Here is a 17,809-nt window from a genome sequence, read left to right as displayed (position 1 = left end):
TTGAAACCCAAATTAAAGAAGTAACCAGTTGCTGTCTTTTGAAGAAGAAAAATGGTGTTTGGCAAGAGAGAAAATGAGAGAAAAAATGGCAGCCGACAGTGGGGGGAGGGGGGACAATGATTTTAAGCTGAAAGTGTGGTGTGGGTTCGTTGTCGAAAAGACTTTGAGTTGAAGCTAAATGATGACATGCTGTTGCAGAATCAGTTGTTTATACTTCACTTTCTTACATAATCACAACGAAAGCAAGAATTTATTTTTTGGACATGTTTGATGATCTGCAAAATGTTTGTTTAATTGTAATTTTCAACAAGCAAAAAAAGATTCTTTTAACATAAAAATGTGTTTTTTTTTAATTTATTTGTTTGAATAATCTAATTTGTCGGTAGGGTTCAACTAGACTTTAACCTTGCATTAAAATTACAAAAATTACACAAAAGCATGGTTATAATCATGATAATGGAAATTCTTGTAGATGAACTGAGCCAACCATTTTGAAGCTGTAAAACAAATGATAGCCATTGATACCATTGTTGATTTAGCCACCATTGATATCATGTTCTGCTTTGTCACAGCAACGATCCCAATCGAAATTACCGACATGGTTTGTAGCATTACTTCAAGTGTCTTGAGACCTTTATGTGCTGTATTGCAACTGTTACAACTCACCACATGAGTCCAATACCTGCACAAATAATGTTAGTATCGAAATCCCATACTTCAAGAAAAGTGGAAAGACGAAATAATGTAAGAAAAAAGATATTGTTGGGAGGGAGAACCCTTCACAATGTTCCGGTATTATCTTCAAGTTATATCGAGGTTTCCTCAACAATGTTAAAGTATTGTCTCAAAGTGTTCTCTTTTCGTGAACCGTGCATGGCTATTGATGGAAACTAGAGATAACTCGAGGACAAGGATTAGGCCAATTGCCCAATGAATGACACTTTAAAAACTTCTCCCTAAAAAGTCGGTTCCCCTCATTACCTGTCCATCAGTTGCTCTCTAGGAGGAGATGGAGGAAGAGCTCCGGTAAACTTCCCTTTCCAATCAACCACGCCACCGCCATACTTGTTCAACCACCTTCGGAAGCCAACCACAAAGGCATCTGACTTTGTAGGCACAAAACAAGCTTCTTGCCAATTGGTAGCTTCAAGTTCCATTATCTTATGCTCCTACAAGGAGAGATAAGGTTTCAACTTGCATAAACATGGGTGCGTTGATATCTCTATTCTTATGTCCAAATATGCATCATGTACAAGTACTTACTAAAAGAAAAGGACAAAGATAAAGAATCACCTGAACATGAAGAAGATACAAATCAGAATCCAGAATCAAGTTTTGTCCAATGTGAAACATCCATCTTGGAACAATCTTGTCAATCCAAACACCAAAGTTCTTTGGGAAAGACCAAATAAATCTACTTTTACCCGGACTAACCGGAACACACATAAAAACCAAACAAAATCTTCGATTTGACTGCAAAATTATAATGTCCAAGTAAAAACCAATTCGACCTACCGATCCAGTCCAAATAAATAGAAATATAGTTAAAATGAATGTCGAACCTTTTCGGTTTCGGATATTGCAGATCCATTTTGTTGATCAACATCAATAAAAGCATGATAGATGCAAGGTGCAATAAAGTAAGAACAACCCCAATCTTGTTTTCCATTGAAACCATTTATATCCAACTTCTCAACTTTCATACCAAGTGGACTACCCCCTTCCCTATCTACCTTCACTGTGAAACAAAATGTTACAAATTTTAGATACACGAATTCGATATCTCAAAATAACATCAATAACTTCTTACCTTTAGGGTTCGAATTGAGTATTAATCCGTAATGTGCATATGGAAGATGAGCAGGATCCATAAGATTTTCAATCAACACCTCGTACCTGAAAACACAGTTAGTTTCCCGAACAGATTTCAATTTGTGTACGCTAAAACTCTTAGTTTTCTTGAAGTACCCGAAAGGAAATTCTCTGTTTCCCATTAGCCTTGAAAATGAAGGATCATCCAAGACAGGAACGTAAGGAGGTTTTTTCTTCATTATAATATCTTTGTATTGAGGATCAGCATTAGGCCAAACCCACAAAATATCATGTTGCACAGTGCTTGGATAAACAGTCACACATGCTTCCTTGAATGTATGGACCTGCAAATTTGAAAACCAGTGTTAAATAAGAGTACCATTTTTAGGTAAAAATATTATGAAGGCCCTTGTATTAGGAATAAGATTACATTCCGTCTCTTTTATTAAAAAAAAGAGCAAACTAACCCTATAAGTTAAAATGTCATCTATTTGTACTATTAAAAACTGGGTGATTGATAGAATAACCAAATAGTGAAATGTGACATGTCACATGTACCTTGTGTTGATGTACAATGACGAGTTTTTAACTATAAAATTGGATGGAATTTTTAGTAGAAAAGATTAGTTTGCTCTTTGATGTAACATATAGAGACTAATTTATCCATTTTTGAGTAGAGAGGGTAAAATGCAATCTAATTCCCTAGTACAATGGCCTCTATGGTACTTTTATCACTTTTTATACCATATGATTACAAAATCAAAAAAGGGTTACCGGTGGTCCATCTAGGGGGGCTTGAGGGATGAGTTTACAATCACCATGTCCATTAAAACACCAACCATGATACACACATTGTAATCTCCCCCACTGATCAATTCTTCCATCAGATAAAGGAGCTAATCTATGGGGACAAGTATCATCAAACACGTTCCATTCATTCTCATTCCTATCCCACCACACCACTAGGTCAAGTCCCAATACTTTCTTAGCATGGGGCACCCTCTTATCCAAATCACATATTGGCATCACCGGGTACCAATGTGAGTACCAATCGAATCTCTCTTTCTCGCAACCATCAGCCTCAAGTTCCAGCATAGGTGGCTCGATGGACTCCGTTGTCGATGCCGGGGACGATGGTAACGTCATAAACAACCTCGATTTCGATCCATTTCTTTCAAACAATGTGAAAGATGAATCAAACACAGTTAATTTTAACTTTAAATGGTGAAAGATGGGTTTAAGAAATTGGGTTTTGTTTCTTCTTGTTGTTGTTGAAATGTATGGTGAATGAACAAGGGTAGAAGAAGAAGCTCTAAGAACATCCATGGCTGACTATCTTCCTTTTGTTCCTTCGTCTTTCAACACTCACTGGTTCTTCAAAGCTTAATATCCATGTATCATTCATTGTATATATACTAGTTCCATGCATGCATACATCAACTTATGGTAATTAACAAGATACATATGGTAAACAGATACATAGTAACCAAATATGTGTATACATATATAAATATTAACCTAATGTATACTACATTAATTATGGTAACAATATCTATATAATGCTATATATTAGGATAATTACGGTACTTACAGTAATTATGGTAATTATAGTAAAGGTTATATCATGATAATTATGGTAACAATATCTAACACCCAATTTTTTTTCCCATTTTACAGAGTAATTTTATATAAAAAAGTAAACACATTAAAGTTTTTTAACATTTTTGTTGATTGAGTATTATCTCGTTTAACATGGATATTATTGACAATGCAAGAAGATATGAGTTCAAATGCGTGTTGTGAAGCGTATTTTGTTAACCACCCCATTTTACGAATCGAGGTTGAATGAGTAAATTGTTCTCTTATTATTTTATTTTGTTCAACTCAATTAATTTTGCATACTCTTTGTATTTATTGCTTTATTAATGGTTAACTTGTATTAATAAATTATGTAGTTTGTGAGTTGAGTCAATTGATTGAAGTCATTCACATACTTTCCCGTGGGTTCAATCTTTAGAATATTTCATAACGAATTTATTTTACATCACAATGATATTAAGCACATAAATTTGACATTGTGATCACTCTTTTCAGCTTCTTGATGAAAAATGTTTTTTTTTTTTTTTTTACATTACCCTTTACATAATCTTGTTCTGTTCTAGCAAAAACTTTGTAAGCCTTTCATACGAAGCCCATAAGGTTTGCTTCAAGCCATATAAGGCCTTAGTGAGCTTGAATACATGATTGGGGAGTTTTGGATTCTCTAAGTCTTTAGATTTTTCCACATGAAACCATTCAAAGTGTGGTTTTTATGTACCACTGAGGATGATTGTGGCTGGGAGAGATCATCTATGACTGTAAGTTAATCAACACTGTCAATCTACCTAATTACTTCAGCAACTAACTCCATTGTGTCTTCATCTCAATACTCACTATCTAAGGGTCTTCTAGGTTTATATTTAACAACTACATTGAAGGACTATCATTAATTAGGTGTTCTTATAGTACACTCTATACGCTTTGTTGTTATTTGTGGAGTACCTAAGAAAATACCTTCATCACTATATGCATCGAACTTTCCTTGGTAACTTTTGTCTCGAAGTAGGTAACACACCCTCCTTTTAACACGTGAAAGTATGTCATTGTAGGTTTCCTTTTTTTTCATATCACATAGGGTGTCATCCTCATTTTAGACCTTAACAAAACTTCATCAATCTCACGACAAGTTATATTAACAAACTTTACCCAGCACTTATTATAGTAATAATTAATTCATTAACTTCAAATAGGAGAAAAGCTTACCTTCTTAGTTGAACATTTATTAATATTAATCCGGATCTATGTAAACTCCAGATAATAAAATATGTGATCCAAATTAATTTTAAATTTATATATGATAAATATTCGTAAGGCACTTTATAAATACTTATAACTCGAAATACATTCTAAACATCAAACATAAATATCTTCTTACCTTTTCATCAACGGAAAAGAGAATGGATGGGCAAGGATTGATGTTATAAATGTCATCCACCAAGCAATTGATAACTGAAGGTATTGTTCGATGTTGAGGTTTTGTCCCCAGCTTTACTAAGAGCAATGTACAATTCATGAAGGGAGGAGCTTTGGTTGGTGGAGATACAACCTATAATAGTTCATGAGACAGGTGTTTGTATTGCGCGTGACATTAATTATAGAGAATGCGTACGGGAGAATTCAAACCACCAACAACTTAAAAGAGAACATTCGATTGGTGCAAGCAATTCGATTAAAGAAAGCTATACAATAATGATTTTAATAGCTAAATGATTTTTTAACTCTTTTTTAATAAAATTTCTAATCATTGTTGGTATAGGAAAAAAAAAGTGTTACTAGATTTTACCCTGCATACAAAGTAAAGGGTGTCATATTCTCATCAAATTACACACAAAATCTTTCAACGAAAGGCATGGTTATAACCATGGTAATGGAAGTTCTTGTAGATGAAATGAGCCAACCATTTGGAAGCTGCAAAGCAAATGATAGCCATTGATACAATTGTTGTTGTAGCCACCATTGACATCATCTTCTGCTTTGTTACAGCAATGATGCCAATCAAGATAATCGACATGATTTGCAGCATTACTTCGAGTGCCTTGAGACCTTTGTATGCACAATTACAACTCTTACAATTCACTACATGACTCCAATACCTACACACCAAAAAAAAGCTTCTCGTTAAACTATGTTACTCATGGTGGCTTGCACATGGAAGTCAAGATTGTAGGGATTAATATACATATTCAATGCATGTATGCTCATTCTTTTTACATCTAGTTCATATGTTAGGAGTATTGCACCTATACTTATGGGGCACAAGTACTCACAAAAGAAAAGAAAAGCGATGGGTATAAGTATATGTCCAAATTTTCATGTTCGGAATGTTTGGATATATACTCGTATACTTGAAGAAAAATGAAGAGTCGAAAGTTATTAAATTTACCTGTCCATCAGTTGTTCTCTAGGAGGGGATGGAGGAAGAGTTCCACTATACTTCCCTTTCCAGTCAATCTCACCGCCGGCATACTTGTTGAACCACCTCCGGAAGCCAACCACCGTAGCATCTGACTTTGTAGGCAAAAAACAAGCTTTTTGCCAATTGGTAGCCCCAATTTCCATTATCTTACGCTCCTACAAGGAGAAATAGGTTGTCAACTTGCATAGACATGATTAAAAACAGTTTCCAGTTCGTTAAAATATGCCATAGGTCTCTGCACTCTTCACAGATTCGAGTACTTGGTAAAAAAAATGAAAAATTCAAAGCATCAAAGAGCCAGAGATATAGGAATCACCTCAACATGAAGAAGATACAAATCAGAATCAAGAACCAAGTTTACTCCAATGTGAAACATCCATCTTGGAACAATTTGGTCAATCCAGACACCAAATTTTCTTAGGAAAATCCAAATCAATCTACTATTACCTGGACTAACTGGAACACACATAAAAATCAACAAAAATCTTCGATTTTCTTCATCAACCTCAACATCAGCAAAAGCATGAAAGATACAAGGTGCAATAAAGTTAGAATTGCCCCATTCTTGTTCAACAAAACCATTTATATCCAACTTCTTGACTTTCATATCAAGTGGTATACCCCCTTCTCTATCAACCTTCATTGCGAACAAAAAATTACAATTTTAGATACAGTAAAAACAAAAACCTCTCGATTTCGATATTGAGCAATTCGATCCCTCTCAAGAAAAAATTGGAGCAATTTAATCTCTGTCAATTTCAAAAGTGAGCAAATAAAAGAAAAAATTGGAGCAATTTAATCTCTGTCAATTTCAAAAGTGAGCAAATAAGGATAATTAATCACAAGATTAATGTTTTTCCTCAATTTTACATAAATTTGATTAGCATAATAAAAAAATTTAGCTCTCATAATTTACAAGTTCTATCAATTCGATCATGATTTAACAAATTTAACCTATATATATATATATTTATATTTGTAAATGTGTAAATGTTGAGGCTAAATTTGTTGAATGTTTTAGAATCAAGATAAAATTAACAAAAAAATGTAAACGTTGAGTACTAAATTTGTTATTATACCAATCAAAATTATGCACAATTGGCGAAATATATTAACACCTTGATTGCTCTATTATTTTTCAAAGGGACTAACTAGTTCAATTTCGAATTCGAGAGAGTTTAGAGAAATCTTTTTACGTACTCATACGTGAATTCCATATCTCAAAATACATTAAGAACTTCTTACCCTTAGGGGTCGGAGTGCCCATTATTCCGTAATGTGCATATGGAAGATGAGCAAAATCCATAAGATTTTCAATCAAGAACTCGTACCTGAAACCACAAAATTAGTTTCTCGAACAAATTTCAGTTTACGTATATTATATTACTCCTTATTTTTGTTGAAGTACCCGTAAGGAAAATCTCTATTTCCCATCTGCCTTGAAAACAAAGGATCATCCAACTCAGGAATGTAAGGAGGCTTTTTCTTTGTTATAATATCTTTGTATTGAGGATCAGCATTTGGCCAAACCCATACAATATCATGTTGAACAACACTTGGATAAACAGCCACACATGCTTTCTTCAATGTATGGACCTGCAAATTTGAAAACCATTACCCCCTTTTGCCAACAATGCCATACACCATACATCACATTACATTACTCAAAATGAACCATGGTTACAATACATATATATACATAGAGATGTTCATAAACCGAGTCGAGTTGGGTTCGGACTCGACTAAGTATGATATTAATACATTTTACGTTTGTCCAAGTCCAATCCAACATGAAATATGAACTTAAAATTATGCCTAAACCTACCCATATTTGTCAATAGTTAACCCAAGTTTATTTTAAGTCCATTCATATCATTTAAAAAAAAATTTTAAAAATATCTTTATATTATTTTTAATTTATATTTAATAATTTTATATGTAACCATCTTAACATTTTTAATCTCTACATGATAGTAATATTATATTTTTATGTGTTATAAATTATATAATATAAAACATTACAAACTTTAAAAATATGGGTCAGGCTCGAACTCGGATCTTGAATATTCAAACCCAAGTTCAGCCCACTTTTTAACTTAATACTTTTTCTCGAACCCCAAATTTCGAGCTAACCGTTAGATTTGAGTGGATAACTTGACCCATAAACAAATCTAAATATTCACATATGCATATAGATATATATATATATATATATATATATACTTTATAAAAAGTTGAACTTAGGTGATCCAATATCATATGTCCAACATAAATATGCTTATAAATATGACACACAAGTATAAGACTATGGCTCCTGGATACTCAACATGCTTGTGCCAGATACATAAATGTATCCAACATCACAGCCGAGTTCAAGTAATATAATCATCCATACCTTTGTAACAGTCCTAACATTAGAACAGCAAAAAGAACATAATTAAACATGATGATATGAACTAAAAGAAAAGGGTTACCGGGGGCCCATCTAAGGGAGCTTGAGGAATGATTTTGCAATCACCATTGCCATTAAAGCACCAACCATGGTACACACACTGTAATCTCCCCCATTGATCAATTCTTCCCTCAGATAAAGGAGCTAATCTATGAGGACAAGTATCATCAAACACTTTCCATTCATTCTCATTCTTATCCCACCACACCACTAGATCAAGTCCCAATACCTTCTTACCATGGGGCACCCTCTTATCCAAATCACATACTGGCATCACCGGGTACCACTGTGAGTACCAATCGAATCTCTCTTCCTCGAGACCGTCGGCCTCAAGTTCCGGCATAGGTGGCTCGATGGACTCCATTGTTGATGATGGGGTCGATGATAAGGTCATAAACAACCTGGATTTCGATCCATTTCTTGTAAGAGCTGGTAATTTTAAGTTTAAATTGTGAAAGATGGATTTAGGAAGCTGGGTTTTGTTTCTTGTTACTGCTGTTGGAATGAATGGTAAAGGACAAATAGCAGGAGCAGCTCTAAGAACATCCATGGCTGACTATATGATATTCCTTTATTTTCTTCGTCTTTTAAAACACTCTATTGGTTCTTCAAAGCTTAAGCAAAGAGGTGAAAGAACTTGAGGCTGTGAGGACATGAAACGACTGATGTGATGTGATGTGATCTTCGTGACGCAAAAAATGAATTACAGAAAAGTGCATATTGAAAAGTCGAGGAAAAACAACAAATAGTAATTAATGGACACCCCCAAAGCAAAGACTTTGAAGGTTTGCATTTTGCAAAAGTCAACATCGACTTTGTAGGATTACAATTGACTAGACTTCTCCGTTGCTAAAGGGAGACCAAAAAATAAGAAAGTTTGGGAATAAATATAAATTCAAAAAATAGGTTTAGGTAAAAAAAGAGTTTATTTTTTAAATAGATCTTATCTCGAGTAAGTTTTTTTGGTATAGGGTCAGTCTGGCTCGAATACCTTTAATAAAGTATCGATATATTTTTCAAAAGTATCGACACCTTACTTGAGAATCAATACCTTGAAGAAGGTATCGATATCTCATAGTAAGTATCGATACATTCCCTATTATATCAATACTATAGGCTTTAATATGAGCCGAAAAGGATCGATCCCGAGTTTAGTATCTATAATTTAGGTTGGGTTTGGGTAAAAATTTAAACTTATTTTTTGAATCGAGCTCAGGCCTATTAATTGACTTAAAATTTTATTAGGGCTTAGTCCGAACCGGCCCATAAACAATTCTACGAGGTAGGAACCAATAAAATAAATGTGTTGAAAGTAGACTCAATTTATACTACTTTAAATAATAGCTTTTTTAAATTCGAAATAATCTTGATCACCAAAATTAGCATGTGAAAATTAAAATTAACTTTTAGAAAAAAAGTTAAATGTTCAATTTGTATTAAATATTTTAATATTTAAGCATTAATTATTTTACCAAATTAATATTTAGATAATACTTTGTATTAGTTTACCAAATTAAACTAAAATGTTATTAAATTTATCGTACAAATTTATAATTCTATAAAAGAAATCAAGTTAAAAGAAACTCGAAAACTTTGGGGGGTAGAACACAAATTTACCCTATTTTTAAGCATTAATTATAAGGTCAATAAAAAATTTTAAAACTTAAATGGGTTGAATTGAAATTTTATAAAATATAGGAGGCATCCCTAGTAGTAAGATGAAAAGTCATCCGTCCTTCGGGACTTTTGCCTCGGCTTCCGTCGCTTCTTAACTCGAGCCGTCCTACTCGTTTGTACATCTCGACGACAAGGAGTTATGTCACTCCCTTGCCCACATTCTAACTTCCCTCGAACAGAATCCTCGTGATTCACAACACTTGGCTTCGCTTTGCCCACAGTCTCTCGGCCTCCTTGCTCAAGAACTTCAAAAGGGCCCCTACGTTCTCGCCAAGTACACAAGTTAGAATACAAAACACTATCAGAGTGTTTCGAATGTACCTTTGCATTTACTCGGGTCAACTGTCCCACATGCATCTCTTATTTTTCCTTGAAGTCCGATGCACCACCCACCTCTCCCATAGGTGGAAGCCTTGTCGATGACTCGGCCAACTCCGACGCTTCACTCGATTCGAGCCTCATTGTTCCTAGCTTCACTGTTTTCATCGCAACTTCTTCCTCTAAGTTCGATGACAAACTCACCTTTCCGTATTAGGTGGATAAAAAGATAGAAAGAGTGGTTAAAAGAAGCAGAAAGAAGGGCAAATTACCAATAAAAGCCCTGTTTTTTTTAAATTTAACGAAATAGGCCAGGTCAGAAATTATTAACCGGAATGGGCCAGTTTTTACAAAACGCGTCCACATCAGCGCATTGTCGGGAAAAGCGAAGCGCTTCCTCAAGGCGCTTTGCCTCGATGTAAAACGCCTTGAGGGTGCGCTTTCACTTAGGCAAAGCGCTTCCTTGAGGAAACGTTTTCCCTGTGTTTTTATTAGGGTTTTTTGCAATTAGGGTTAGGGTTTTGAGAATTTTGGGTTTTTAAATTTTAGGGTTTTAAAGAAAAAAATTAAATAAATTAAGGTTTAGTGTTTGTTAATTAAATTAATTACTAATTTTAAAAATTAGATTATGGTTTAGTGTTTATGGTTTTTAAGGAAAAATCAAATAAATTAGGGTTTTGGGTTACTTGAGTAAATTAATTATAAATTTAAAAAAAATTAGATTAGGATTTTAGGATTTAAGGTTTTAGGGTATTTAAAAAAATCAAATAAATTAGGGTTTGGGGTTTAGGGTAACTTAATTAAATTATTTGTTAATCTAAAAAGCTTCTACGTGGGCGCTCTTTTGCTACTGATGAGTCTCTGAAAAAATAAATTTGAGAAGGCGTGTTGCAAGCAAATAGTGTAAAAACGCTTCAAGTAGAATGCATTGTCGCAAAAATCTTGAAAGAAGCTCCCGTGGGCGCTTTTTTCTACTGATAGTATCTGAAAAATAATTTTGAGAAGACGTATACATGCAAATAGTGTAAAAACGCTTCAAGCAATATGCATTGTCAGCAAAAATCTTGAAAGAAGCTTCCATGTGGACGCTTTTTACTACGATGTTTCGAAAAAAATTTGAGAAGACGTATCGCACAAATAGTGGTAAAACGCTTCCAAAGCAGGATACATTTTCAAGAAAATTATGGAAGAAGCTCCCGTGGATGCTCTTTTGCTACAGTGGTCTCTGAAAAAATAATTTTGAGAAGACGTGTCTGCATAAATAGTGTCAAAAACGCTTCAAGCAGGATGTATTTTCAGCAAAAGTACTGAAAGAAGCTCCCACGTGGACGCTATTTTGCTACAATGGTTTCTGAAATAACTTGGGCTATAAATGAGCCAAATTTTGTTCTCAGGTTGCAAACTTACAGCAAAAAAAAAAAATAGAGAGGCTAAGAAGGATAAAAATTAAAGATGAGTGAACGCATTAGTTCTGTTATTTACTATGATGGTGAGGTTCGTCACACCGAGAACGGTGTTGTTTTTTTTCGGAGAATACAATACGACTGGTTTTTAACCAGAACATAGATTTGACAGAACTTCGTAAAAGGATTAGGCGTAAAATATTCGGAACAACGCCAATGAAAGTGTTGTCTATTAAGTATCGATTTTATGCTTCTATTAATCTAGTAACATATGACTCATTCGACATTAAAAGTGCTCGTAGCTTGGAGGCAATGGTGCAGACTCATCTTGCTAGTGGAGCACTATATATTGAGTTATATGTACAATTTGCATCGCCAAATGATACATTTGCGGCTGCTGTTCGAGAGGAATACACGACCCCTGCCTGACACTCCGTTAGTGGGTTACATAACACGGAACCGCCAGTTTTTGGTAGCGGTATGGAATACACAACCCCTGCATGACACTCTGTTAGTGGATGGGACATGCACCTAGGTGGGTCGATGTTTGATGCTGGAAATACGTATTGGGGAACGACATCAACTTATAGTGCTTGGCAATTTACATTCAATTGGGGACGTTATGAAACGCCCAGAAGAAGGGATAATGTACTCCTCATGACGTCTACTGGTGAGAGGACCTCATACGCCGTAGATGATGGTAGGTTAGATGATGAGTCCGATGTGGATCCACCTCGAGAGCCCGGCCGCAATGGTATAGAAGTTGGATTATTTTTTGAACCTGAGCCTATTCCAACTGAACCTGAAGATGTTGAAGGGGGTTCAGATGAAGAAGAAGATCCACGATTTAGAGCATACTCGCCTCCAGCCCACATGCATAATGTTGATCTATCTGCAGATGATACATTGGAGTTTCCAGATCTACCACACAGAACACGTGATCATACAAGTTCGTTATTGGATTCGAGAGAATTTAAAGTTGGTAAGGAGTTTTCCAATAAAGATAGTTTTCTTGGTACATTGAAACAACATAGCATCAATAACGATGTTAACTACCACGTGGTTAAATCTAAATCCGATAAGTTTGAGGCTAAGTGTGCAGTGCAAGACGGAAGTTGTTCATAGAAAATCTATGCCTTGTTGAGGAAAATGACAGGGTTATGAGAGATAAAAAAGTATAAAGGCCCACATACATGTCTTTGCAGTACGATGATTTAAGGTTTTTGAATAATACTGTTATTATGTAATGTTACATTATTTAACGTGCTTGTTGATGGTATTTCACAAGATCATCCCAAGATGGATTCAGCTATGTTAACTAGCTTAATACTACCCACGGTGAAGGCAGATCCTAGGACTTCAGTGCCAGTCTTAATTGCCAATATTCGTAACCAAATGGGGTACACACCCTCTTACCGCAAGGCTTGGATAGCTAAGCAGAAGGCTTTGGAGAAGATGCATAGTGGGTGGGACGCTTCATATAATGAAATATGGCAGTGGTGTCAAGTGCTAGAGAGATACGTCTCAGGTTGCATAACAAACCTTCAAACAGAACCTGCATACTACAAAGACCGATTGCTCCGTGGATGCCAAGTATTTAAGCGTCTCTTTTGGAGCTTTAAGCAATGTCGAGACGCATTTGCATATTGTAAGCCATTGGTACAAATTGACGGTACCTTTATGTACAGTAGATATACCCATCGGCTATTGTTAGCAGTCGCACAGGATGGTAGTGGAAGAATCCTTCCAATTGCGTTTGCAATAACACTGGGGGAGTCAGCTGATGACTGGGATTTCTTTCTTGCTAGGTTAAGGATGCATGTTTTCCCCCAACCTAATATATGCGTTATATCGGATCGAGGCACCAGGATACTAGCTGCAATTGAGCGACAGGGAAGCCTATGGCATCGCACACACTATCGGTATTGCCTAAGGCACATTGCTTCCAACTACTACAGGCAATATCCATCTAAAGGTGAACGATGGCAAGTGGCCAACATGGGTATTTAACTTTGTCTCTATTAATATAATTTCGTTTGGAATATTAAATTTATTTTAAATGGAAAAGTGGTATGTAATTTTCGCTATCAACTTATATTGGCAGGGTATGATATAAGTAAAGACCGTTTTCATGAGATGTTGGCAGTTTTCCATTCAGTTAACGAAGAGGGTCATGACTACCTATGTAATATACCTTTCGAACAGTGGACATAAGCATACGACGGCAGCTTACGATATGGTCACATGACCTCAAACCTGGCCGAATGTATAAATCCTGTTCTGAAAGGAACACGTCATTTACCGATAACATCAGTTGTGCGAGAGATATATTTTCATTTAGCGGCACTATTTCTGAAACGAGCAGCGAGTTATGCAGGCCAAATGCAGGGAGGCCATGTATGGTGCGCAAAGGTATTGCAAGAAATTAACAAGGCGAAGGCACGAGCGAACACTATGCACACAGTGTCACAATCGAGACAACTTATGGTTTCGTGTGACAGAGTTTGAAAAACCGCACCAAGGTATTACTGGCGGGCAATATTGTGTACACTTAAGAAATAGGACTTGCGATTGTGGGAGGTTTGACGCACTTCGTTATCCATGCGCTCATGTAATTGCAGCTTGTCAAAATCTTCGTCTGGATCCCATGAGTTATGTCGACGACGTGTACAAATTGGAATACATGTACAACGTGTGGAGACACATATTCCCACCGGTCCCAGATGAGCGTAAGTGGCCCTCTGTATCGCTTGCTCCGTTTAAGCTGTTACCGGATAGAGAGTTGCAGCGTAAACCAAAAGGTCGACCTTGCTCAACTAGAATACGCAAGAATATGGATATCCGAGAAACAACCAATCAACAGAAGTTATGTGGATGGTGTAGGAACCCAGGCCATACAAGTAGATCATGTCCAAATCGCAATAGTTGATAGTTGTTGTAATTGTCAATATGTTGTATTATTTATATTTTATTACATGAAATAATATAAAAATATTCAAAATGTTGCTTTATTTAAAATAATTTTCATTTTATTAAAAATATAAAAGTAAATTATAATTACTTTATTTAAAACAACATTTTATCTAATTACATGAAATAATATAAAATATTCAAAATGTTGCCTTATTTAAAATAATTTTCATTTTATTAAAAATATAAAAGTAAATTACAATTACTTTATTTAAAATAACCTTTTATCTAATTACATGAAATAATATAAAAGATTCAAAATGTTTGTACAAATATATTAAAATAAAATCAATGTCCGTGCTTGGTCGGATTCAATTACCACATGGAGGTCGTCGACGGTTACGCGTTGGATTCCTCTTTTTTCCAGCTTCTGGCGGGGGTTGTGCTTGCTCCGGCGAGGATTCTGGTTGTGGGTGTTGGGAGGATGAACCGCCTTGATAGAATAGTGACTGTGGAGGTGTTTGCATCATTAATGACGGAGGTGTTTGAAACCCATAAGGTGATAGGGATTGGTAAAAAGAAGAGCTCCTCGACGGCCACTCCTGCGATCCCTCATGCGACGGCTGCCTATAGATCAGCGGTCCACTCGGAGTAATCGAAAATGGAAATGAACCGGGCTATGCATTCCAACCTGCCATAGGATTAGAAAAAAGAAACATATAAGGGCTAGGATACATAAAAGGGCTAGGATACGTACCTGGCATCATCTGAAGAGGCTATGTTGTGGGTGTCGACGGTTGAACTGTTGGGCCTGGTGACTGTGTAGGTCCTGTTGCTGGGCCGGGCGATTGTGTGGGCGCTGTTGATGAGCCTGCGTCGTCGTCCCTTCTTCTAGGATTTAAAGGGCCATGTCGTTCCCTTTGGACACGCAATTGCCTCTGCCTCTCCTCTTCTGACAGTAAATATGGCTTGCCATGGATCATAAACCATGGCATGTATTCCGGCACGTACGCCAACTCTGGAACGATGATCGGTTCTCGAGTAGGTATATAATCATACCGATCTTCCCACATTTGGATATAGTGTGACCAGAATCTCGGCCAATCTGTATGCAATTGCCGTAAGTCGATTTTGTGATGATCATCCAACACTTCAGGTGCCACAGGAATCGGTTGTTGGAATCCAAATTGCCATAATACTCTGTCTGATTTGGTGCATCTCCACAATAACAAAGTTGACCAATGGGACCTTCACGTGCCAAGCGTTCGGATTTTGCAAGTATTCATCCGGAATTACTGCCCGAATTGCCGAATCCTCGTATGGTGTCTATTAAAACTATATAAAAATGATGGAAATATTAGTTAAATAAAAAATACTAAATACTAAATACTAAATACGAATCCACTATTTTATTATGTATGTATATATATTTTTAATACTTACTTGTGCTTCCGATCGTTGATCTAATAGAAGCCGTATATCTTCAAGACAGGTAGGTAATCGAGCATAACTTGCCGAATGGTTCCACCTAATTAAATAAATTTTTAGCATACGATTATATTTTAAATCTACGTAATAATTGTAAAATCTAATATAAAATTTACCTCGTTATGAGTGGGAATGTATATGGGTGGTCCACTCGAGGACGTAAAAATGGAAAGCGAAACCGTGCCCATGATTGCAGTAGTGATAGGCAACCTCCGATTTTTGCTTTATTCGGTCGCGTAGCCCCGCACATCTCCCGGTACAGTGTTGCCAACACGGCAAACCCCTAACTAAATTCACCAGCTGCTCTAAAATCAACGAGTTTTAGCAGCCATCTCATATGTACAAGGTTCCGTGACAAGTCTGGCATCAGATAACCTCCAATTATTTGAAGAATGTATGCTCGAGCATATCGAATTTTTTCTAGTTCGGTAGAATCATCATCCGGCTCTGAAAATGTGTCTCGTAACCAGCCCATCTCGATCCGACCTCCGTTAATATTGTCCGGAATAGCACCCAAAAGCTCGTAGCATACCACTCCCCAATCAGCAGAATGAATGGACCCAGTGACTGCGTCCCCGTCCACCGGCAATCCTAATTGCAAATGCACGTCTTCCAAAGTGATAGTGCACTCTCCACATGGAAGATGAAATGTGTGCGTCTCGGTCTCCACCTTTCTATCAACGTACTAATAAGTTTGGGTCCAACTTGCACCCCAAATTATCATCGCCACGTGCCAAAAACCCACTTCCGTAGGTAATCCTCTATCAACGGTGATGGAGGACCGGTCATGTTACGGATATAGCATTGCAATATCGATCTCTGACTTTATAAGAAATAATAAAATAAAATTATTTAAATTTGCATAAATGACAAAAATCTTAAATAATATTTAAATATTAAATTTAACACTTACCATTTGCATTTGTTCAACGGATATGTGTTTATCATCGAAGCGAATTAATTCTCCGGCCATTGCTAACACGATCAAATTTTTTTATTTTAAAAAATAAATCTAGAAAAAATAAAATTAGAGCTTTTTTGAAAAAAATTAACGAGAGTTTTGAGAGGAATTTAAGAGAAATTTGAGAGATTTGAGAGGAATTTGAGAGAATATTGAAAGATTGAAGATTGAAAGGATTTAAGTGTGAAAAAAATGAAAGGGGTGGGGGGTTTTATAGTTTTTTTTTGGACCGTTGGAGGGTTACCAACGGTCAAAAAAGTAGTCGTTGCTACTGTTCAAACACGGGAAAAACGCTTCCTCAAGGAAGCGCTTTGCCTACATGGACAGAAAACTCGCCCTCAAGGAAGCATTTTCTGTCCACGTAGGCAAAGCGCTTCCTTGAGAAAACGTTTTCCTGCTTTTTCCCCTGACAACGCGCTGACGTGGACGCGTTTTGTAAAAATTAGCCCATTCCGATTAATAATTTCTGACCTGGCCCATTTCGATAAATTTAAAAAAAATGAAACTTTTATTGATAATTTGACCCAGAAAGAAAGTAGGAAAAATATTCTCTCTGTATTGTTTTTATAGTCTCTTCAGTGCAATGATAAGTCATATATATGACATATCACAATGTTCTCTTGTATTGTTTTTATAGTCTCTTCAGTGCAATGATAAATCATATATATGACATCTCACATGTCATGACCTCACTAGCAAAAAGGTCACGTCTTGTCTCCTCATAGGTGCGGCAATGCGAATTCATAGGTGAGTAATGCAACGTCTTAAAATGG

General features: G+C 36.1%; 2 protein-coding genes across 2 annotated transcripts; both read right to left on the bottom strand.

Annotated features, from left to right (window-relative positions):
- Positions 1 to 27: 27 nt before the first annotated feature.
- Positions 28 to 3,197, bottom strand: LOC108468592 (protochlorophyllide-dependent translocon component 52, chloroplastic-like). The gene is made up of 7 exons (XM_017769473.2): positions 2,587 to 3,197; positions 1,969 to 2,156; positions 1,811 to 1,896; positions 1,563 to 1,738; positions 1,294 to 1,473; positions 982 to 1,169; positions 28 to 682 (listed from the first exon to the last, which is right to left on the bottom strand). Exons 1-7 carry the CDS (start codon positions 3,136 to 3,138, stop codon positions 427 to 429), a joined length of 1,626 nt encoding a protein of 541 aa, XP_017624962.2. The 5' UTR covers positions 3,139 to 3,197; the 3' UTR covers positions 28 to 426.
- Positions 3,198 to 5,104: 1,907 nt separating this feature from the next.
- Positions 5,105 to 8,990, bottom strand: LOC108467747 (protochlorophyllide-dependent translocon component 52, chloroplastic-like). Its single transcript, XM_053018207.1, has 6 exons — positions 8,302 to 8,990; positions 7,236 to 7,423; positions 7,073 to 7,158; positions 6,144 to 6,283; positions 5,795 to 5,982; positions 5,105 to 5,504 (listed from the first exon to the last, which is right to left on the bottom strand). The coding sequence occupies exons 1-6, from the start codon at positions 8,827 to 8,829 to the stop codon at positions 5,249 to 5,251; spliced, it is 1,386 nt and encodes a 461-aa protein (XP_052874167.1). The 5' UTR covers positions 8,830 to 8,990; the 3' UTR covers positions 5,105 to 5,248.
- Between the last annotated feature and the right edge of the window lie 8,819 nt (positions 8,991 to 17,809).

Source organism: Gossypium arboreum, chromosome 8 (assembly GCF_025698485.1).
Source record: "Gossypium arboreum isolate Shixiya-1 chromosome 8, ASM2569848v2, whole genome shotgun sequence".
NCBI lineage: Eukaryota > Viridiplantae > Streptophyta > Magnoliopsida > Malvales > Malvaceae > Gossypium > Gossypium arboreum.
Note: the sequence above shows the minus strand (reverse complement) of the source record. Positions and strands in the feature narration are given on the sequence as shown.

Bases quoted from the DNA above. Each gene is read 5' to 3' on its own strand.
- LOC108468592 (XM_017769473.2), bottom strand. From the start codon at position 3,138: ATGGATGTTCTTAGAGCTTCTTCTTCTACCCTTGTTCATTCACCATAC. The intron at 1,739-1,810 runs GTAAGAAGTTAT...TTTGTTTCACAG, and splicing joins ACTCAATTCGAACCCTAAAG to TGAAGGTAGATAGGGAAGGG. The intron at 1,474-1,562 runs GTTCGACATTCA...ATAATTTTGCAG, and splicing joins CAATATCCGAAACCGAAAAG to TCAAATCGAAGATTTTGTTT.
- LOC108467747 (XM_053018207.1), bottom strand. From the start codon at position 8,829: ATGGATGTTCTTAGAGCTGCTCCTGCTATTTGTCCTTTACCATTCATT. The intron at 7,159-7,235 runs GTACTTCAACAA...TTGTGGTTTCAG, and splicing joins AATAGAGATTTTCCTTACGG to GTACGAGTTCTTGATTGAAA. The intron at 5,983-6,143 runs GTGATTCCTATA...TTCTCCTTGTAG, and splicing joins TGTATCTTCTTCATGTTGAG to GAGCGTAAGATAATGGAAAT.